At 37.4% G+C, this 24,273-nt stretch overlaps 1 protein-coding gene across 2 annotated transcripts; it reads left to right on the top strand.

Moving 5' to 3' along the window:
• Positions 1–2,692: 2,692 nt before the first annotated feature.
• Positions 2,693–20,982, top strand: MCUR1 (mitochondrial calcium uniporter regulator 1). Of its 2 annotated transcripts, XM_067290892.1 has the most exons (9): positions 2,704–3,115; positions 4,111–4,224; positions 5,776–5,879; positions 7,823–7,924; positions 8,446–8,487; positions 10,682–10,753; positions 14,311–14,364; positions 15,496–15,610; positions 16,949–20,982. In XM_067290892.1, exons 1-9 carry the CDS (start codon positions 2,854–2,856, stop codon positions 17,002–17,004), a joined length of 921 nt encoding a protein of 306 aa, XP_067146993.1. In that variant the 5' UTR covers positions 2,704–2,853; the 3' UTR covers positions 17,005–20,982. The 2 variants fall into 2 exon arrangements, with proteins under 2 accessions (XP_067146994.1, XP_067146993.1); XM_067290893.1 differs by lacking the exons at positions 14,311–14,364; positions 16,949–20,982 and adding an exon at positions 14,155–14,261 and having other exon boundaries at positions 2,693–3,115; positions 15,496–15,604.
• Positions 20,983–24,273: the final 3,291 nt, after the last annotated feature.

The raw sequence follows: 24,273 nt of genomic DNA on the forward strand, positions 1-24,273 counted from the left end.
CTTTAGCATGTGTTTCATTTATAGTCTCTGAGTAGCACCCAGTGACTTCTATGGAGCAACACATAGATTAAAGCCAAGTATTAAGCAACCTAGAATCATGAGGTAGCAAAAAGCTGTTCATCCTCTCCTCTCCTCTCCTGGTTTGTGACTACATGCTTACACCACAGTACAAAAATTAGTTCCAAATGTCCAGTTAGGAAAACAGATAGTTCTGAAGCTACTGCAGACTCCTGAACAGCCTCCAGAGCTCAGTGAATCTAACTGCTAATTATTATATACCAATCTCCAACACAGAGAAGGTTGAAAGAGGGGATCTGGAAGATTACTTGGGAAATGGAAAAAATGAACAAGTTGATCTCCAGCACAAAGTCATTTGCACCAGGCGATTTCTGCAGCTAGAGGTAAGTGCAAGCAGCAAAGCATCATCAGCAACTTTCCTTAGATAAGATGTTGCTTTGCTTAGAGAAAATGAAAATGGACACTGCTGCAATAGACAGCAGGTGCTTGTGTATTTGATTCTGAATGGGCCGACTCTGTTGCAACTGCAGTCTCCATCTGTATAGCAACTCTGGCTTACATTTTCTGCCAACATATCCAAGTGCTGAAATCAACTGCAAAATGCAAACTGGCAGATGATATAAAAGTAGATACTACAGTAGTCACAATTTTGCCTATTAATTGCAGTAGGAAGTGTACAGTTTTGATAGAGATCTTTGAAGAATAAGTATCAAAGAAAATATAATGCACCAATTTCTGAATCATTCATGATGAAAAGACAACTGTCGGCAGATTCACAAATGTCAGGAATTACTCCATACAACATCCAAGTGGATTTAGCACGCACTAGGCAAGTTTCTGTTTTCACTTATAACCAAAACAAACATCGCCTTCTGGGTGAGCCCACTGATGTCCCTGAACTTGTGAAGTGCAAGTGAAGCGAAAATTTGTCTGTACTCATCCAGAAATGGCTATTCATGTAGGATTAGTGTATTAATGTAATAGTACTTTTCTGAAACATTAAAGTAACATTTGTGGTTTATTTTGTAATAATTTCAAGGGTGATGATTTCTATTGTTCTGCTGTAGCAACACACAACTGCAAGGAGTCCCTGGTTAGATCCTACTACAGACCCTGGCTTTTCATACACACATTGTTTCAGCTACCACAGCAAGCTGCACTGTGGCAGCGTTATGAACATGTGCTTATTACTAAGCAGTGAATTTGCAAGGAAAACTTTGTATCTGATCTCAGAAAGTGTATACATGCACATCTTTATTCCATCAGAAGAAAACACTCTGTGGTAGCTACTGTTAGTGAGAAAGATAAGAGGGACAGAGGATGGTATTGCTCTCGGTGTGTCTAGTGGTTCAGCTGAGAGGCAAGTCACTTGTCCATGAAAGCTATCTCTGCAGCTGTATAGACCCATCTTAATGACCTCATCTTCATTTACTGTAATTATTGATTCTGGTAAGAAATAGAAAAGGTGCTGCATGCCTTTTTGTGAAAGCATACACAACAAGAAAAATAAACACGTTATGAAATAAGGGCTGCCTGGAGAAAATGATACTGTACTGAACAGATTTCTTCTTATATGAATGCTCTACAAATATTAAATACATTTATTTTAAAAATAGAAGTACACCCCTATTTTCAGCAAAAACTGAAAGCATAGCAGACATTATCCATTACCACGGTTATAGCAAGTGTTCAGCGATTAAGGCCCCAAATTCTTAGATCTACTGAGTTGTCTGATTCTGCAAATTTCTTGGTTAATATCTTTAAAACCCTAACTCTGTTTCAGCCTCCCCATGGATTGAAAGGTTTGGCTGAAATGGGCTTTTCTTTATTAAATGCCTGTCCAAAACCAGAACTGTGCAAGAAAAATATTATTCAAAGGTTTTGTGCTTGAAAAGGAGATGGCCGATTACACCCTTTTGAATCACTAGAGCAAGTCACACTTCCCAGATTTAGAGTTATGCTGGGATGAACTAGGCCCATGCCTATTATATGGTCATGGTAATACGGTGGGGGAATAGCACAAGAAAAGGAGTTCTGGGCACTTCTCTTGGGATAAATAGAGGGCATTTTTCTGCATGTTGGAGCCGCCAGCAAAATGGAAATAAGGGAAAAAGGGCAAATAAGAAAGTGCTTGCTGACTGGCTGCGAGCGCTGGCCACCTTGGTGGCCCAGGTGGGCACAAGTGGCAGCCTAGCCCAGCTGCGCCCGCCTGCGTTGCAAGTCCTGCCAGGGCGGGCGGACGCTTCCTCTCCCAAATCGACCCCTTCCCCTGAAATACGTGACAGGGCCCCGCGGTAACCATCCCTCCGCCGCCGCCGTCTGCCGCCTCACAAGCGCAGCTCCCTCTCCTCCCGGCCCGCCCGCGCGGCTCTTCTCGCCGCGGCTGCCCGCGGCCCACAGGATCAACCGCCGCCGACGCTCGTGCCCGACGCGGGCCGGCGGGCGCCGACGTCACGCTGGCGTCACCCGAGTGTTTTCTCACGTGCCGGGCGCGCCGGAGGCGGAAGCGGGCGATGTTTGTGCCGGAAGTGAGAGGCCGGGGCGGCGCGTGCTCAGCGATGGCATCCCCGTAACGGCGGCGGCGGTGGTTTCCTTTCCCCAACCGCCGCCGACGCTCGTGCCCGACGCGGGCCGGCGGGCGCCGACGTCACGCTGGCGTCACCCGAGTGTTTTCTCACGTGCCGGGCGCGCCGGAGGCGGAAGCGGGCGATGTTTGTGCCGGAAGTGAGAGGCCGGGGCGGCGCGTGCTCAGCGATGGCATCCCCGTAACGGCGGCGGCGGTGGTTTCCTTTCCCCTCCCGCCTCCTTCCGTCGTCGGGACCGGGCGGCGCGGCCATGGCCAGGGGCCAGGCCGCTGCGGCCACGGCCGTGAGCGGCGGGAGGCGGGCGCTGCTGCTGCTGCGGCCGCGGAGGGCGGACGGCGCCCGCCCGCCCGCCGCCGCCTCACGTGACGGCCGCGCGCCTCCCTCCCCTGCGCGCCGCTGCCTCGGCGACTGGCAGCGCGCTGCTGTTATGGCCGTTGGCGGCAGCGCGCGGTGGGGGAGGCGCAGCGGCGGGGCCGGCGGCGGCGGGCAGTGCGGGCCGCCCGGCGAGCGCGGTGAGAGCCGGCGCGGCGGGGACCGGGGACCCGGGACGGGGGTGGTCAGCAGCCTGGGGAGCGCGTCTCCGACACCGGGGTCTGGCGAGGGAGCGCCTCTGCCCTTAGCAGCTTTTTCAACTGACTGTAGGGGTCATTTTTAGGATAGTTCCCCTTCTTGCCCCCCCCCCCAAATTAAAAGTAAAAATTGGTTATGCTTTAGTGATCTTTAAGGAGGACAGCTAAAACACAGCCGTTTCGTGCCTGTTTAAGAGCTTTAGATATTTGAGGACACAAAGTTCTGCCTCCCGATAACTTATATCGTGTTCCATCTTTTAGCTTTTCTGTCAGCTAGTTTGTGCACTGGTATTAGGTTTCCCTGAACGCACCACTTCTGTAATACTGATATTTGAGGAACATGTTAGTAATTCTTTTAATAACAATTCATCTTTCCAGGCCCATTCAAACCAAAAACAGCTTCCTGTAATGTCTCAGCTGGAACTGCACTGTCTTAGTTTTGCATGCAAATGTTAAATGTATTTTCTATAAAATAACAAACGCCAAACTGCAAATGGCTATTTTCTGTCTAAGGAGCAACCACTGACGACTGACTCACTTTCATAAAGAATGGAAAGAGGCTGTGGGCACTTCATAGGTGGGCACACCTATGAAGTGCCCACCACTGACTATGCTAATACATTAAAGGAACAATTTTAAGACCCTGACGTATGGTGAGATTCTTCCAGGATGTGATATTCCTGGAAAATATTTTAGAACTGCAGCAGTAGCATTGTATTCTATTTTCAAGCTCTTGTCCATAGCACTTGGCAGTCAGAAACCTTTACGGTTTCAAGAAAGCTGTTGTGATAATCTTAATGCATGTTATAATATTTAGTGAGAAATGAAAGAAATTAATTTCTTAGTTATTTGGGGTAGTAAGGAAACTCCTGAGCAACAGTTACTTTGTTCTAGTTTTCTTTCATAAAAATAGATTTATATTTTGTTTATCTTTACAGATGTGAGCATCTCTGCATCATCATCTCTTCAAAGCAAGGGGACTTTTTCCTTATTAGGAAATAGGAAGCTTTTTTTTGACACTCACGCACTGGTGTGCCTCTTGGAAGAAAATGGTAATTTGCTAGAAGTGTGTAACTATTTCTGATGTCATTTCATTAGTGGTATTTCAGTTTATGAAGTCTGATTAATTATTTCTCCTTGATACTTAATGCTATAACTTCAGTTTTATGAAGTGGTTTCTATAAATGCTAGGTAAGAACATGCAGATTTTTCCTTCTTTCAAAAGGATACTATGAGCTTATATAACTTTGATTGGAATCATTTATTATCCTATTTCTAATTAAAAATACTAAAGAAAAATTCAGTTCTAAAACTTGAGTATAAATAAAGATTTCAAGGTAACACTTTAAAATGTATTAATTGGATTACCAAGTACTTAGTAGATAGCACTTTGAAAATGTGATAGTGTATTATAACAGGATCAAATATAGATTGTTATTATATAAAAATACAGCTCTTGGGATAGAATGTAGAATACTGTGTAAAATACAGTTCTTTTTATGCCAAAACATGAATAAGGGAACAGATTATTTTGGATTCATGCTAATGTTATTGCGATCAGACTCAGAGTGAAGGTATACACAGCTGAGTTGTTTTCTAACAGCTCACCATCACTGAAAAGGAGAGGTCCCAATCCCTTTCTCCAGCCATGTGATTCCATCTCTTTCCTTGTGCCAACCTAGTTCTCAGGAAACCATCCAAATCTTTTTGCTTGACTAGTATTCTGAGAAGTTAGTTTAATGAGCTTACAGAGCAGTTCCATGAGCACCAGAGCACATGCAAAGCAGCAGGAGGAGGGGTGAGAAGAGAGAGAGGAGCAGCATCTCTTCCTCTTAGTGGTGGCAAGCTATTAGATCAGCTCAGCTGTTGAAAGTGACTCACTCTCAGACCCCATATGTGCTTTCTAACACTTAACTGCTAGTTAATTTGGAACAATCATGCTTTTGCAAGACTCTTCATAATGATTAAAAGTTATTCATCACTTTTTTTTATTCTTTCTCCTACATTTTTTATAAACAAAAGGTGATAATATTTCTGGGGACTATGTTTTACCCTTGGCTACTTGAATGCTGTGATTGTTTACATGATAACATTATTAGATTGGTTCATAATGTATTCAGTTTAAAAGGACTTAAAAGGTTTTATAGGGACTCAGAGGCTGGTAGGCCTAAAACCAGAGCAGTTAGCTCTGTTTTAAATTGTTGGCGTTTGCATATTTTCTGTGGTACTATTTATAGTATACTGAAAGTAAGTTTCTGCTCTAAAAGGTTAGAAATCCTGCTCACAGAAATAACTACATGTGAAAGACAACATTCCATAATGCTTCTAGGAAAATAATTTCCAGCCTGCTGATATTGTGATATTGCTGTATATAGAAGCAGCTATACTATGTCACAGACAAAATTTTGGGTGGAGGTACTTGGATGTACTGACTGGTTGTGGGGTTTTTTTTTAATTAGTGCTGGATAGAGAGGAGTATGTTTTATTGTTTTTCATAAATGTTGGGGTTTTTTTAACCTAGTGATGAGTATTGGCAAGAGGCATCTCTGTAAACTGTCCAGACTTAGTTTTTTCTGAATATTGCTGCATTTTGTTTTGTTTAGGGTTCACTACTCGGCAGTCAGAGGTCATTGTATCTGCCTTGGTGAAAATTATGAACACCAACCTGGATATGATTTACAAGGACATGGTCACCAAAGTACAACAGGTTAGCTCAAGAAGGTGGTGGATTTAAAACAAATCGAAACCTAGTATGCCTGCTAATGAAACATACCTTGCTATTTTATTTATTTCCATCAGACACTATATTTCAAAATTTTGAAGGTAAAGAACAAGCAGCCCTGTGTATCTCCTGGCTAATGAGTTTTGTCTTGAATTTATCGAATACATAAGGAAATGTTGTGATGGATCTTGAAATATAGCTATTGTGAGTTGGTACATAAACCCCAGGTAGTTTTTTTTATTTCCAGTTTTGTTGTAATTTAAAATAGAATTGGTAACAAGACTTTTAGACAGAAGTATAAGGTAGTACTCAATGCATGGATAGGAATAGTTATAGCTCCTGTACATATTCTTTCGTAGATTGGTGATAAGTAAAGATTTACTCTGTGATTTACCCTCCTGTTGTTTAGTCCTTTTTTATTTGTCTCTTTTTGTCATCATGGCATTCATATTGTATTAGAATTGAGTTGAATGCTTTTTCTTATAAGATGCTTTTAAGACATGCTTGGTGTAGTTGTATGCATTGGTAACTTACAGGAACGTATATATTTTGGATGCTAAGATTGAGATCTGTCTTTTTCCTTTGATACATATGTTTTTCATGGTACTCTACACCTATCCAGTACATACATCTTGGTGGGTGGAAGTGAAGCAAAGTTGGCTGGAAATAGACTGATAATGCTGGGTATAAACAGAGATCCCTCCTGGCTACCAGGAAATTGCACAGAACTGAACTGAATTGTTAGCTTTGGTTTGTGAAGGGATGACTGTTTTAATGAAAAATTGTGTCTGGAAGCAAGGCCTCTTGTTCTAATACTGACTTTGATTTTTTGGTGAACCCTTGTCAGATCATACAAAGGTAGATCCAAATAAGGAATTGGACATGACAGCATTGAATGTTGCCATGTTGAGCTTTTAGGTTGGCTCCAAAAATGAAACTGAAGTTCAGAGTAAGACATAATTCACCTCATGTGGAACTTGAGTATCTTGGAATGGGATTCACAATATGTAATATGCTTGAATTCCCTGATACCTAAGCTAGTCAAATAGACAATGCTGACAAGAAGCACAGCTGAAGTGCCCTCTGGGGCTGTTCTATGAGTCTGGGATTCACAGTCCCAAGTCATCTTTTGAACATAGGCATTTCACTCATTTCTTGGTAACCGGGCCACTCTCTTAAAACGTGAGAAAACAGCAGCTTCTACCTTCATCGTATAATAGTCTTGGCAGTAGGGCATCTTATTACACCCTCCATCTAAGGAGGCTTCAGCCCATGATTCCTAACTCTTGTAGTGTTGTTTGTCAATAATCTCAAGCAAGGCACTATTTGTTAGAGGGAGATGTTAAGAGAAGGGAGTCACTGTTTGAATGCGAATGGTGTACGATCCAGAAGAATGTCTACAGACTTTTCCATCCTTGAAAGTTGCAAAGGGTGCTTGTTTGTCTTCTGTCAGCTTACTGTAACAGACTGAGAAGAGCAATTAAAGGTGTGAGTATAGCACGTGATGCTGCTTAGCTAACAGGTAAAGAAGCAGTGAGCCCCTTTGCAGGGTGACGTGAGAAATGGGGAATCTTGACCTGAAAGCCAGCTTTCCTCATTTAGCCCAGGGGCATCTCATCTGTCCCTAATGCTTTTGCTAGCTTAAGAATTTGAATACTTGGAAGGACCTATTTCCTAGGCTGTTAATTGAGCCATTCTGCTCTGTGTTAGTACTGCTAATTTGGTCAGACATTACTAACTTTGAGCCTAACTTGCTTATTTTGTCACTTTGTCTTAATTTATCTTGTCTTCCGAAACTAAGATAATCAATCTAAAAATTGTTGGATTAAAAATGTCAGGGTACCAAAATAGCTTATAATATTTGTACGTACAAATGAGAAAACATTGTAGTTGCAATGTGACCCGAGTTTTTTGTCCTTCTTTTAAAGGAGATTGCTCTTCAACAAATAATGTCCCATATTGGTGGTGTGAAAAAGGATATGATTATTCTGGAAAAAAGTGAATTTTCAGCACTACGTTCAGAAAATGAGGTAAAAATCAATATTCTGGAAGGTACTATTCTAGCACTTGTCTTATTTTTTCTAAGGTGTAAAAAAGTATCTTGTACCCCAGGGGTGGATACTAGGTCCGGTAGTGTTTAACCTGTTCATTAATAACATTTAACATAAGAAAACCCTTTTTTAATGTAAAGGTGGTCAAATACAGGAACAGGTTGCCCAGGAAGGCTGTGGATTCTCTATCCTTGGAGTTAAAAATATATGTATATTTTATAGAGAGAGAGAGAGGGAGGGAGGGAGAGAGAGAGAAGTAAAAGGTTAGCTTTTTCAATGACTTTATTTCATAAATTCATACATGTAGTTAAATGAACATAAATGAAAGAAGATAGGTTAAAGGGATCTTTATAGACAATAGGTTGTTAGTTCATGCACAATTAAATGAAATCATATAGATAATCCACTTAGTAATACGGGAAGACTTAGTAGTAGTATTTTCAGACCATGTATTTTTTCATATACAATATCAAAGTGTACATTTTTTTCCATCCTCCCAGAAAATAAAACTTGAACTCCTGCAGATAAAGAAGCAAGTCATGGTAAGATACTGTGCTAAAATGGTTAAGAATTAACATCTATCTAGTTTGCTTTAAAAAATTGTTACTCTAAGATTTTATTTGAAGAGTTGTGCTTGGTTATTGTGGTATATAGGATACTGGAATTGCAAGTGATGATACACTAGGAGCTGCAGCAAAGACAATTTGACACATACTTAATTAATGGTGCAAGAGTGCTGTAAGCTCTACGAACGGTGAAGAAACTTCAACTGAAGACGTTGTGTGTCTTGCATGTTGTTAATTCAGATTCAGAAAGTGGTTGGTTGCCAGTCATAGTTAAGGCTGAGTGAAGTTCTGCATTTAGGGCTGCTTATTAATGTGAAAGTGCAAGGTATTTTCAAAAATTATGGCACTTACTAATTGGTTATGGTATTTTTTTTCTGGAGACTTAACTGTCCAAGAAATTAAAGTAGCTTTTAAATGGCTTTAAGAAGTTTGGTCCCATTTGTTTGGGACCTTAGGAAGAAAACGGACTCCTTGAAGAAAACTTACTGTATTGTCTACAGGTTCTTATTAGGTTTAATAACTGGTGTTTTGTTTCTGATCTTTATGGTTTGCCTCTCCTGAATAATAGTTCAAACAGACCTTTCTGCCATCAGAAACAACACTGTCTCAAAACCTATTCTTTCAGTGGGTGTGTAGTCATAAGCAGCCTTTACACAGAAAGAAAAATTCTTGCAAAAGCAGTTGATTAAGATTGGAAAGTGGGAAATATCATTAACTGTCTCTAGGGAATATAGTCCTCTTACTTGAGAACAGCTGTTTACCATGTCGCTCTCACCTAGAAGGATGGAACACCTTTCCTACACTAGGATTTTCCATGAATCTATCAAAATACTGATTTGTCCAGCTAACTGACAATGTGATCAAGTTCACCCTAGCTTCCTCCTTGCCATTTCTTTCCTATTATCTTGAATTTTTCATTGTGCTGTCATCTCCAAAAGGAGAATGTAGATTTCTCAGGGCTGATCATGTATTTTACGTTGTGTTATAAAGTGCTTAATGTATTTGTGCTTTTTGAATACAGTTTTAAAATGTTGGGCATCTGATTTTTAAATTATAACTTATTGTTTTAGTTGCATTTAATTGGAGCTAGAGCAATCCACTGGTAGAACATCCAGAAATTTGAGTCATCTTTGTATAAAAGCTAGATGTCTTTAAATTTTACTTTTAACCGTAAATATAAAATGATTTGTCCTTGTGATAATCACATTTAGTCATACTTGTTCTTTCTTCTAAAAGACAGAATGACACAATGTTGTATGTTTGTTTAAAAAAAATATTTCAGATTTTGTAATTTCACTAAACTGTAACGTATCAAGTGTTGTAATGACATCTAATTGTAAAACCATTAAGTAAGTTCAAAAATGCTAAAATAGAAATTACTTGAATGTAATTATTTTTGATAATAACTTAGTGAACTAGCTAACACTGGCCTATTTGAGAGATGCTTGCTTGTTTTTAATAGTAGAATTTCCTGGAATGTTTATCAATCTCTTGCTTCTCCCACACATCTGATGAGCAGTTTGCCTTATGACAAACTGTCAGCTGCCTGGAATTCCTGCCAGGAGGTTGCACTAAAATGGCAGCTGTCACTGAAAAAAGCAAGATTCACTGACAGCTATTGATAATTAAAACATGAATAAAAGGCTCTATGGTAGCTTAAAAATATATTTTTAATTCCTGAGTTCTATGACGTCTGTAGATTTTTCTAAAAGCCCTAAATGTGGTCTTTGTAAACAGATATATTTTTTTTAATTGGAAAGCTTAGAAACTGCTTTTTGAAATTATTCTGAGCATCAAGATTGCTTCATAAAGTACAACTTACATGTGTAGGTAGGCACAGATTTCTAGAAATCCGAGTGAGTCATGGGATATATGAAGTATTCCTAGCATCTGTGGAAGGATGCGCTGTCGATCTAACTTCTGTTCTCAGTGTTCTGGTTTTAAAAGCAATTGTTAGTTTTTGATTCTGAGATCCAATTCGTCCTGTAGAACGTATTTCCCTGGGGGAAGGATAGGAATGCTTATTCTTTGGAAGAATATGCACCTTAATTAGAGAGAAGCTTGATTCCTGAGATATGTAATGAAAGGCACAATTATTTGTCTCATGTATTTGCTTATGGTTGAATAGAGAGAAATTTTTGCTTGCTCCTTTATCAGTTTTTTCCACTAGGATGAAATTACCAAAGTTCGTGCAGATAACAAGTTAAACCTCAACCTGGAGAAGAGCAGAGTAAAAGAACTGGTAAGTTTTTGTGGTGTTTTTCTAGAAACATCTAAAAATTGAGTAATCTTCAAATTTGGGTAAGAGTATCATTTTCTTATTAATCTGTAGTATCATTCTCTTCAGGTTGGTGTCAGTCCAATTTGCTTATCCATATGCTGCTCTAGTGTAAGGTGGCCTGTTTGTTTTTAGTATGTCTCATATTTTGATACTGTTTTAATATTGGGATTTACAAGGTACAGTTCAGTATGTTAGATCTTTATGTTTAAAAATGCTGACTAGTTGCCTGAAGTTTTTTTGTATTATTAGTATATCTTTGTTTTTCACACTGAATGAAGTTTAAACATTTCATTAAACTACCACCATTGAAGATATTTCATTTCCCCATAGCAAGAGAATTACAGCATAGCTAGTTTGTAAGGTAATCCTATTGTGAAAATAATTGTAATTGATTTTATTGTAACTGGTATTGATTCAGATTGTTTTTAACTTTGAAATATCTGGTAGACTGTTCTGGTAGAACTGATTTGATGGGATCTTAAATTAGAATAATGTGGAAGAGGAATTAGAAGATAAACAGATTTTTGCATTATACGTAGCACACTATTCCCATAGATCTTTCTTGAATGGTTTCTAGTTTCTCAAAGAAAATTGCGTTATCTAAATTGTAAGGCCTTTTAATAACATTTTTCTATGAATTTTGTTTCCTGTTCAATCACTTTTCACAGGTGCATAATGAAGAAGTAATATTTATCTCGAATCTAGGCAATAAGAACTGTTCAAGTACAATTCATCTATCTTTTGTGCATGCCTCTGGAAGTTTTTCACAATGATTAGTCTGGTAACAGCTGTGTCAGTGGCTTAGTATAATGGCTAACACTGTTACCTCTGGTAGATGCTTGAATAAGTACATTTTGAGCAGGTAAAATTCATTTTTAAAGGTTAATATTTTATGCAAACATTAAAAACCAAACAGAAAAACTCTTCACATGAAATGTATTAACCGTGTAGATCATAAGCTTTGCAATATCCTGGGCTTGCAAACCCTGTTTAAACCCATTTTACAGGTGATTAATTAGGGGCCACTTTTTTTTGTACAATTATGTAGAATCCTGGAATCTGGACTCAGACCATTGCTCAGAGGGTTACATTATATTGACTGCCTCCCAGGAAAAGCAAGCTTTGTGCATGTCAGTCTTCTCTCTGAAGAAAGTTGACCTACTTTGTAGTGTGCCATACAACTATAGTTTCTGTCAAAATTACTCTTTTTTTTTCCTTTTTTTTCCTTTTTCCCCCGCTTCAGTTGCCAGCTTTGCCATGCATGAACAGGAAAAGTGAAGATGAATTGGGGGCAGGTTGTAGTGTGTCTGTTGAGTTGGGGGAGAAACCTAACCCAGTATTTTGTGTAGTAGGCAGAGCATTGCTATCATTTTTACTTGGACATAAATGAGACTTATGACTGAATTTGTGGCTTCTGAGAATAAAACTCAGGATAATTGAAGGCCCACTGTGCATCTCTTACTAAAATGCTATTCAGAGGGGAAATGTCCTAAGTTTAAATTGACTTAACTTGAAGCACTAAGTAAAATGTTCTCATCCTTCAGTCCTGCTTGGAATAAGTACTGAAGGAGAATTTCTTAATTGTTCAAGACTGAAGTGGGCAATTTTAAATGTTTTAAGCCGTACATGTTTTATCTTTTAATTAGTTCACACTTCTTTACATTTCCTAGAGAATCCTTCATTGCTTAATATGCATCTGTGCATGCAATGGTGATCTGCAGTGATACAGATGTGATTTAAAACTCTTAAGTACAGTATAAAATTCCATGTCATATATTCATGTCTTCATGCATTGCAGTGCCTCTGAGTTTGCTATTAAAAATATCAAGATGCATCTGAGAATAGTGAATTTTCTCTGCACTGTGAAAAACATGGATTGTGGGCGAGATCTCCCTGTTGAGCTTAAGGCTTTTTTTCAACCTTGCCTTTCCACCTTTTTACATATTAGTGTTATTACATATGTGTGCTGATGCCTTGCAGCAAAAGAGTGTTTTTCATTCTCTTAAAGCTAAGGTTAAAATCCTTGGGTCAGACCTAGAGAATTCTAGACACAGAGCAGAAGTTCAACAAATCTAAGCTCGATTCTGAATCAAATAGAAGCTTGTAGAATGGAAGTTATTCAAAAACTTTATTTTTGGCTAACAGCATCTATTTAAAATAACTGATTAACTACTTCAATCCATTAAATTGTTTTAAATGTAATGCTTATTCTGATAGTGATGATCAGTTTATTAATATATTAAGCAAGGTCCTGTTCTGATGTGAATCTTCACCTCAGACATAATTTTTAAATTAGATTCTCTTATAGATATTCTGCCATCTTATCACTTTCAAAAATGTATATTTATGTAAAATGTCTGAATTTCTTCTTTGTCCCTTTCTTCATTCTGGAGAATCTCGGTACTGGCATTTCATTAATTGTAGACATGCTGTTGTTTGTCTTTACGATATAACATTTTCCGCATTTGTAGCCTTCTGCTACCTCTCAGCTTGATCTTTAAACCAGTCAGAAGTCCAAATAGAGCTTTAGATCTTTAAGGAGGGTTTTTCAATGCTGAGGCATTTATGTTGATTAATCTGAGTTTAATATTAAAGTGGAATAAGCTTCCAGACTGGAGAAAAATAAAGTGACTTTCCAAATGGGAATGTCAACAGATGAGGTTATTGCTGTTTAACTGAGGATTCTGAGATGGGTGACCAATGACCTTAGTACTCTGCACTATAGACTGGCGGTTTAGCAGCTGTCTTATGAATAATTGAATTGCTCCAGTAGTGGGATAGGACCCATTACAGATGTCAAGGTAAGTCATGCCTGCTCATGAGTCAGAAACGTAACCTGCCTTAAAGGTATGCCTCTTATTTCATTTGGATTTAACTTGCCTTGAACCCAAATAACCATAATTTATAAATAAACCACAACTTCTGCTGTTCCACAGATGAATGGCTTAACATGAGATGCAAACTTACTGTATTTGATTGATACTTTCTAATGATATTCCCTGTGTATTGTTTTGACCATCATTTCAAAGTTTCAAATGGTGAACAGATGCACTGGCTAAACATTTCTTTCATAGCTAAATTTGGTAAGATATTTTAAAACCATGCTCTCCTTACTGAAGACGGGATAGTTTGATGTTGACATCTTTAAATTGTGTTTGTGTGCTCAATGGATTAGTTAACTGTTTCAGAGTTACTGTTTAGAATTACAGGTCTTTTGTTTTTCAGAAATGTACATCTGCCAACTTTTCCTCCAGCTGCTTATAACTACATGCAATTGTAGTGGATGTCTCTGATGGATTTGTTCCACTTTACAACTCAGAGGTGTGGTTAAACACCTGTCTGTAAATTCTCTTTTCCCAAAGGATACCAGTCATTCTGCAGTACTATCTCTAAGCGTTGTCAGGAAACCAGTCTTGTTGGCCAGATTCAGCATTCTACAGAATTTGGAACCAAAGAACTACACTTTTAAGTATGTGAAAAAGTTAAAAGTCATGTTTTTATCTTTTTTTTCCCACCAGTATTCACTTAATGAAAGAAAACTACTTGAAATGAGGACAGAAATAGTGGAATTGGTAAGAACTTGGGAGCTGATTATTAAATCATATAACAAATCTTCTTGTACTTGCATTAGATCTGTTACTCTTTTTAAAATTGCTCATGTCTTTAGGCACTTAAATGTATAAAATGTCAATGTACTTTATTTCCGTGTGTATTTCCATATTGGTAACTGAAGTGTGCTACAGAATAAAAAAGTTTTGTATATACTTTTAGAACCCTGCAGGTATGCGTAAGCTATTCAGTGGTCATTTTGTTTTGAAACTTCATGCATATAGTATTTTTTCCAGATTGAATTCTGCTTTTACATTAGTTCTTGAAATTACTGATTTCTTTTTTTTCCCATGTTCTATGAGACTGAAACAAATTGCTAGACTGATTTGGCTTCTTTTTACAGGAATTTTTGCCAAGTTCTTCCTCTTCCTCCTGTTTCAGTTCTCTAGCATAGCAATTACTCGTAGGAAGGTGACTAGCAGTAAATCATTAACTGATTCACAGTGTTTCAGTAGTGCTGATCTGAAAACATCAGCGACACAGCAGCTGTTGTTCTCAGTTTACATCTTTGATCTTTCAGTTTTTTCTGAATAATAATTCCATCTCATTTTTTTCAGAAGTCCTGTCTTCTGTCATAATCAAATTCGGTATTTGTCTGTCTATCTGTTACTATTTTTGTGGTAGAATTTCTTACAAGATGAAGGCATGCTTCTCAAGTCAGAAGAGCAATTTTCAGTATTTCTAATGCTCCATAAATCTTCATGTTCCAATATATTTCTGTCACAAGACGCTCTTAGACTTCCTAATCAGCAATAACTTATAATTGAGCAGTGACTTTAATCTGTCATTCAGCCCACCAATGTTAAAGTTAATGATTATGCTGCTAGATTGAGATAAGAAGGCAGCCAGTTCTGCCACTTTCTGAATGATGTGTTAGGGCAGGAGTAATCATATAAATTTGCTGAGTTCACCAAATTATCCAGTTCCTTGGATATAATCAACCAGGAAGGAACTCATTAGCTTTGAATGCAAATTAAGTACTTCATTAACATACATTTAAGGAGGAGCCAAAAATACAGCTTAAAGGGATAGGTTTAATTTCTAACTAGACTGGAAACTGTTCAAATCACGTCATTTTTTGCTTTGTTTTTTAGCATGCACAGCAAGATCGAGCTCTAACTCAAACAGACAGAAAAATAGACACAGAAGTTGCAGGTCTGAAGACAATGCTAGAATCACACAAACTGGACAATATTAAGTACTTAGCAGGTAAGTAATCTGAAAGTAGTTTGTGATGGTGAAACTGTTAAACTCTTAAATTTTGCTTGTCTAATTCTTAATACAATTTTAATAAAAATCCTGATTCAAAAAATACTTAAAATCTCAATTGACATTAGTAGCATTATCCATGTACTTAACCCAGAGTAAGGTTCCTGTGATTCACAACTTTATTTTGCATGGACTTTGGCTGTATGCTTTTTCCCTGCTTTATATTGTAATAATAAGGTGTATGAGAAGTCTAAAAGACTTGCTGGCTCTCAACAAGAGTCAAAAAATTCTCCTATGCCTGTCTTAAAAGTAGGGTATCTGATTAAGTACATTGAGCTGGTTTTGAAATGTATAGTTTTTATAAAAGCAGCCTGGTGCATTTCCACAGTGGAGATCTATCTACAAACTGGAACGTTTCAGCTTTTCTGACTGTTCAGCACCACACATTCTTAAAAACTTTGATTCTTCAGGCATGTGCATGAGAAAATACTATACACTGTGTATCTATATTATTGCTCCAGATAACTTTAATATTTTGATATTTTTTGTGTGGCTCTGACTACTAAGTATGCAGTGCTACTCAATGAGCAGGTCTGCAGTAGAAAATTATTCTTCTGATTTAGAATTTTGATCATCCTTTGACAATGGGTTTTGTCACAAGTACAATCATGTCTATTCACAGTATGCTAGTTCAGGGATATCCTTTACAGAGGACCGTTACTGGAAAATAAAAGGCAATGTATTAAAATGAGAGGAAGTTCCATTCCCTACCACCCCAACTCAAAAAACATACTAAGTCTGCATGGAAATTGAGGAAAAAAAAATTTGCATTGTATTTGAAGTGATTCTATTGAAAACAAAGGCAAAAAACCTTTTCTGTGGATATCTAGAAACCGAAAGTTGAGTTTGTTTCAGTAGAAATTTTTAAATTGCAAACTGATAAGTTTCAGTAAAAGACAGTTTACACTTGTTTGTTAAATATTTTACTGTGATTTAATAATCCTGTATTCATTTCCTCACTACAACTATAACTTGCCATATTGATCTTGTTTGGAACGGTAAGCAACCATGGGATTTTTTTCAGCCTTTTGATAGTTTTTCCAGACCAGTTCTCCTGCACTTTTTTTCCTTTCTCCTCCTTTGTCATTTTTGTGCTCCCTGTGCCCCCCAAAACCTTTGTTCTGGGAATTAAAAACCTTATTTTCTTACATGGGCAAGGGGTAGCAGTTATGCTCTTAGTATTGTAGCAAGATGCATACGTAGCTTTCTGAAGAAATGTTCCAAGAGCTAATGATTTATTTTCCCCATTTTCCACCTCATTTTTGTTTTCTCTTTCAGGTTCAGTATTTACATGCCTTACTGTAGCACTGGGATTTTATCGTTTATGGATGTAATATAGCATCATTTTGGACTTGTCCTGTCTTGCTTTCTGAAAACCAAGGAGGTTTTATCTCTGCCCTGACTTTAACCAAGTCTTTACTGTTTTATTTATTTTTTTGTAAAGCAGACTATATTGAGAATGTAACCGAAGATGTGCCTAGAAACAAATTGTACATATATCTTACATATTTTGAAATTTACCCCTGATCGAAGCATGGTATATGCATTTCTGCTGATTCCTTCCCCTCTGAACTGCTGTACAGCTTACTATTACAAAGTGTTATTTCAGTAAAGACCGGCGTTCCTACCACTTGTATGGGGCTGCACGATGCAAAGAAGAATCTGCTCGGAATTATGTTCCAGCGTCTATTCAGACATGCTCTCTAGAGTCAGTTGCATGTGTCAGAATGGAATCTTGATTCTTATATAAAAGCGAAACCACACTTCTTGTGGCTTGCAGGCACTCTTGTGTAAGTAGGATTTATGTTAACTGAATGATGCTTACTTCCCTCCTTCTAACACTTGTTCATATGCTTACTATGATCAAATATTTGTTTTACTATTTATAACATTACAGTCATCAGCTTGTTTTCCAGATGACCGTCCAATCAATCATGTTTCATGAAAAAGTACTGTGTAATGATAGCAGTGCTTACTGCTATGTTTTGTCTGTAGTATATTTGTAGAGTTCTTGGTAACTTGCCTTTGGTACATATAAGTATCTAAAACTCATTCCATATGCTAATTGTTAACTTTACCACTATAACAGGAAGAGAAGTTTGAAATGCAGTACAATGCATTAGTTGTGTTGTATTTTTACAGTTAAATGATACAAAGCATCTCTGGTGCTGCTTTCTTGATGGAAGGGAATTGATGCTTCTAGAGAGGAAAGAGATTTTAACTGGTGGTGGTGAAGCAGTGTCTTAAATCAGGGAACAGCTATACTGACAGTCTTCTGATTTTAAAAAAAGGAAAAAAGAAAAAGGAAAAAGGAAAAGAAATTCCCCTTGGTTCTTCAAATGTGGAACCTCATTAGTGATTATAAAGATGAAAGCAGTAATGGAGACCTGCAAGTATGCTTAATCTGGTTCTGAACAAGCCCATGAACTGGTTAAAGCAGCTTACAGCAATGGAGGAAAATGTCCAGTGTGTCCAGAAATCTATCAGTCTTCCACTGATGAAATGACTGCTTTGATAACAGAGCTACCATCTGTGTTTCTTCGGTTAACGGAAATTTCCCCTTCTTGCCTGCTCTTAGGTGAAGAGAGCAATCTATGCAGTGGTAATAAATGCTGTTAGAGCACAATCCTGGCTTTGCTTAATCAAAGTAAAGCTGTTTTGCCACATTGTGACTGTACTGTAATAACCATTTAACTTTTTAATGGTTGGGAGTGCTATCTTTGATTATGTGCAAGTCAGGAGGAAGTGGTGAATACCTGTAACAATTCTAGACCAGCCTGAAATAAAGAACTTTGAATGTTTCTATAAAATATACTGAGTTTTCATTATAAAATCCAACTTTTTTAAAAGTATTTTGAATGTAGTCTTTTTAAGGTAAATCACTGCTAAGAGGACTTTTTAAACTAAGAATTAGTAGGTGAACAACCACTATAACAATAAAAAGGAAAGAACTTTCAATAAGCAGTATAAGGAAAACTATTATTGCAAAATAACCATTTCTAACCTAATAGCCTCTCTAAAATGAATGAATCTGTATATTCAGAATCATCAAGGGTTTTTTAAGTTAAATTTTTTTTATTTATTTTTTTTTTTTTACTGACGTATGGTACTCGATACTTTTTTCAAATAGAGAAGCTTTAATTTAATGTTTGGAATGATCTTAGTGTTGGTTCCCATCTTCTTGGGACAGATAGTTCTATATACGTCTATGTAATCAGCATATCTTTGCCTGTATGCCTGAACATCTGATAAATACTTGCTAAAATAATTCTTTAGAACTAATTTTAAATATAGGGTGCGTTCTGCTAAAAATAGATGTTATACAAATAGATTTTTTGGTGGGGCTGGTGGAAGGAGGAAGTGGAGGAATATAGAACAGCATTGTCCTGGAAGTAGGAAAGTGTCCAAAAAACCAGCACTTTTTGGTGACTGCTCCAACAAGGAATAAAGTTAATATGTCATTCAGGAAAAGGACAATATAAATAAAAAATAGCTGTAATTTCCAAGCCCATAAAGTCTTAAAGTGCAATGTATTTGTTGTCTTATGTGCATAGAATGCAAAATCTTCTCTGATTTCTTCTTCTGATTTTAAAGGTCAGTATCAGTATTTAGTACTCTATTATGGTGCACCACGTTTATTTGCACTAGCATTCCAAAAGGTAGAAAATCCATGTGTGTATTTCTGAACATCAGATTCTTTCACAAGGGTATTTAAACCTAAAAGACTAACCCTTTGGTACAGGTGAAAAGCAAAAACATAGAACATACTGCTAAATTTCTCTTGAAAAGCAATAGTTGAAAGTGTCAAATGATTACTAAGTTCATAACCAGGAAGTTTAAGTTAGCACTTTCACAATCCTTTAAGATTTTTTTCTGCATTATGCTGTATACATCTTTAGTCTGGTGTAAGTAGCAATTCTAACTCTACAGAAGTAGTTTTCAGTTCTCTGACTTCAGATATTGGCTTCATATTTGCAGAACTTTTTAAAAAGATGTAAGTGAAAAATAGATGGACTGTTTTCCCATAAAACCACTGCAGCTGTGAAAGTCTGTAGTAGCTCCCCCTTGGTTCAGAATGTATCTATTCATTTCCTGCCTGGCAAGTTGGGGGAAAGGTATTAAACAAGACAAAATTTAATCTAGAAAAGTCAGATTTCTCAGACTGTCTCTAAACTAGTGTGCGGGGAGTGAGGATGCAGCTAAAGCTGAGCCTCTAGCTCTGATGTGCTTTCTAGAAGAGCTGATCCCTCTGCTGAGAGCATGTAAAAGTAGTTGTCTGCCTATGCTAAAACTAGTTTTGTGAATATTCCTCCTGAAATTCCATGTTTAGACAGGTTCTCAGTGACCACAGGCTAGCAAAGACAGGAGGTTCTTTAATGATGCATTTCGTTTTAGGGAAGGAGATTGAGCATCATTCTTTTTGCTGCAGAACCTAAGCTGATCCTAAAGCTTCATTCTTACAAAAACGTATTCACTTGTAGCATATTAGCAGGAGTATACTGAATTTAGCTGCTTTAGTCTGTCTTGCTTTCCCTCCTGTTTTTAGTTAAAATCTGAAAGGGAGCTGTCTTTTTAACTAGTATGTATTAGCTAAATTGTTTACTTGAAGTATTATTGTTAAATTGCATGCTGTTTGACCCCCTCACTGTTGGAAGTCTTGATTGTACCATTTATTTCCCAGCATGCTGTAGGAGTTGTACTTAAAACCATGAGTTGACAAATGGAAACATTTTTAATGTAGATAAGAAATCTGCTTCAGTCCCTCTACACACAAATCTGTTTTGCATGTTAATGACCGTACTTATAAGCCTTATTTTGGTAGTGAATATTCACTTAGCTGATTTCTTCATAAACGGTGAAATCCTAGCTCCTTGCAGTTATTAATACCATTCCTATTGACTTTGGAGAATGCATACTTTTACCTTCTAGAAATTCCAAGCGATAACACTTCTGTGATATCATGACAGTGATTTTTCTTCTTACTCTTGCTACCATCTGTAGACCTGGCACAGGAGAACTGTTTTTTTAATCAGCAAAGTTAGCTGATTTCCTGTGACTAGTTCCTTTTGACTGCTGGTTGCAAGATGTGGGCTTTCGCATCTCCCAGAGTTTTCAGGGATCCAGTGGATTATCTCTATTTTCTTAATGATTGAAACTCTCTCTGCAGGACAATACAATATTGAACAAAACTCCCATGGAAAGTCTCTTTTCAAGGAATAAGTACATTGTAAAATAAATTTTAAAAAATGCTTATTGATGTTTTAATATATTGGAACAAGTTATATTCCAAAATAAATTATTTCTTTATTGCATAGTTTGGCAATGGTGGTTTCTTTCTAATTATCTTTTAGTTATATATCTGTTGAATTTTTTTTTGGGGGGGGGGGTTGTTTAAGACTAAGCTTCTGTATGAGCAATGTATTTTTTTCAGCCCATAAATAGAAAGCTAATTTGCAATCAGTTATTGTGCATGGGATATTGGGGTTTTCTTTAATCAGAAGTAAGTGTGTATACTCTTAGGGATGGAGGGCCTGCCATGTCTATGTTAGAAAAGCTTCCTTTGGCTTAAAACACTTTTTTTTTTTTTTACCCTGTTGCCAAATGTTTCAAAGCAGTAATGTTAATTCTTCATTTTACATTTGAATTCTCCATCAGAGTAATTTGCTCTTAACATGTAATTTTGTAACTGTAGATAAAGATCGAGAAGGAAGATGTCAGTGTTTGTGTAGCATTCCTCTGAATTCTGACCATTCCAAGAAAGCAGATCCCAGTTTTCTTGGGAGGATGCCCAGCTGGTATCAAAATACTGGAAATGAATAACAAAGTATTGCAGCAAATATCAGACTTGGGCCAATGTTTATTCCTGTAGTTAGGCACGTTAATGTTGTGTAATATTTCAAATACCCTAACTCACTTTGCTGTTCCAATATGCACCCTATCAAACTCTTTTAGAATTCAGAATACAATGGGGCACCTAATGGGCTTCTATCAGCTTGATTCAAGTCATGACTCGTACTAATCATGAAAAGTCTCTTCTTGCAGCCTGAGTGAAAACATAGTGAGTTTTTGGTTGGGTGGGGTTTGTTTTGTTTTGTTTTGTTTTTTAAGTGTAAGTGGCATATGTTCTGCAAGAACTTTAAATGGAGATGTATGGTACACGAATATAATGGCATGCTTATAGCAGGCAATTGAATTTGATCAAATCGAGCTTGTATACAGAGCTTTGGAGTTTGCTTCAGAAGCAAGTGGGTGAGTAATAGTTACCTTGGCAGGGAGTGGGGAAGAAGGCAGGACGGGTTTCTAGCAGTGACAGGTAAAACTTGTCATTTATATTTTAATCTCCAGCATGTTTCAGTCCTTCTCCATTGTTAGAGATTTCTGTTATGTTGGACTGTCAGCAATGCACGCAACTCCATGAATAAGCAAGTCTATTAAATATGTTGCTTTTGACTGTGACTTTGTCCAAAATAATTCTTGTGCCACTACTAGTCATTCTTGTGTCTTCACCCAGGATCTATTTTCTTGTGGCAATGGTGTACTAAGCATTATATATTTACAAAGTTTTTCTAGTGATAAAAGAAACAAATACAGAGGCCACTTCAGAAGGCCACTTTAGAGACTGCTTACCCCAACCAGATCTGGATAGTGGCTGGAGATTATGATGATCTTTTGTATAAGGTTTTCAAAGATGTCAGTTCTGATGCCTCATGATTTATAGTCAAACCTATGTGGCAGAGCTCCTTTGCATTAGATGTTAGATAGGCCTAGACAAAAAACACCTTGTTGTTGAGCTACTGAACTTTACAGTGAGCTTTTAAGACCAAATAAAGCTACTGGCATGAGCCTGTACTAAAAAAAGTAATCACTGATGATGCACCAGTGAGACTGAGCATGCCTAGTGTGGATGCTGTATGTGGGCTGTATATTTTCCTTTCATGCAGTATTGTCTTTGATGTAGTTATCTTGTCCTGAGCATTATCTTGCAGAACCATGTAAAAGTGGTTCTGGGAAGCTTTTAAGAAGCAGCTGAGATTCTGTGGAAGCTGGGGGGAAAACTGCAAAATAAGGCTTATACTTCCAGAAGTTCTTAGGAAAATTCTTGCAGAGGTCATAGTGTTTTTAATTGTTTCCTCTAAATGGAGCCCTGTTTAAAAATTAAGCTTTTTTTTTTTTTTAATACTTCTAACCTATTCTGGTCTATACATTGCAACATGCTACTATGTTGCTTTTTTTTTTTTTTTTTAATCTTTTGACTTGGGGATACCTGTAATCACAGCTCTTAAAAAACATGCTAGAATATTACTCTTTTGCCATTTAGAAAAAATATATCCAAGACTTCAGAAAAATTTAACAGTATTTTGTCCATCCAGCTGTTAAGTAGTTAACTTGCCTTGTTTGAAACAGAGTCTTGGTTTGCCCTAAGGTGTCAGACCACACCTGACAAATAGGTTATAAATTTGATGATTCATAAAGTGCAGTTAACTGGGGGGCTGGGAATGTCTAAGGAAGCTAATCCTGTTTGATACAGAAACTGTGGCCATCATCACCTAACAAAGCAAAAATATGTTTGCCATGAAAAGTAAATGTTTAATAGAAGCCTCACCTCCATTTTCATACATGCCAATATATGAAAGGTATTTTCCTTTTATGCTGTTACTTAACAGTAATAAAATATACGGTTCTGTACTTGTGCACTTTAGCTTATTTTTCTTTGCAGTTCCTAACTCCAAATATTCAAAATGTCATTAAACAAATCCATTTTGGATTCTTTTATTTGCCATTTGTAATTTCAGCATTGTTTTCAAGCTTCCCCCCCCCTCCCCGGGGTTACAGAGAGGTTTGGAGGAAGGAAAGGTTGTTTTTCTTTCAGTTTGTTCTTAATGAAGGATTTAATGAAACAGTATTTAATGCATTAAAATATGACCACAGGCTCCCTCTTGCAAGCCCTTACTTGTTCACTGAAGTCCAAGGCATGTTTATATGAAAGTTTCATGATCAAATTTCTGAATGATGCTTGTTTAAGTTTTCATACAAATTGGCTTTCAAGTAGCAATTTAAATATTTCTGTACACTCTTAGTACATCAACATCTGCATCAAAACCACAAGACCCTGAGGTACTAAAATATCTCTGAATAAAACAAGCCACCGGATCATGTATAAACAGATACAAATACAGGGGGAAAATTGCAAGGTGCTAAAAATCTGTCAATTTATTGTATAAATATCTAAGATACCAAATAGATAAGACTGTAGCAACAGTGAACAAAAACATAAGCAAAGCCAGTTATTTCAATCCATAAATAAAGGCTAGGGCATGCAGTCCCTCTTTGCTCTTAGACAAAACCCAGCAACAGAGACAGTTATTTAACAACTGCATTTGCAGTATATATAGCTGCCTGTTCTTTGGCTGGTGATTGCGGTGTGTTAATCCAGAAAATGGATGTTTACTTTGTGTGCTTTTCTGTTGTTCTGCAATGAAAGATATTTTATTGCTAATATACAAAGTTTTGTATGAGCTACATTAGGACAGTTGTGGAAATCAGAACTTTTAGGGCAATTGTGGGGTGGGGGGAGGGAGCTGTTTATTTGTTTCTAGATCTTT

This window comes from Apteryx mantelli, chromosome 2, assembly GCF_036417845.1.
Source record: "Apteryx mantelli isolate bAptMan1 chromosome 2, bAptMan1.hap1, whole genome shotgun sequence".
NCBI classification, from domain to species: Eukaryota; Metazoa; Chordata; class Aves; order Apterygiformes; family Apterygidae; genus Apteryx; species Apteryx mantelli.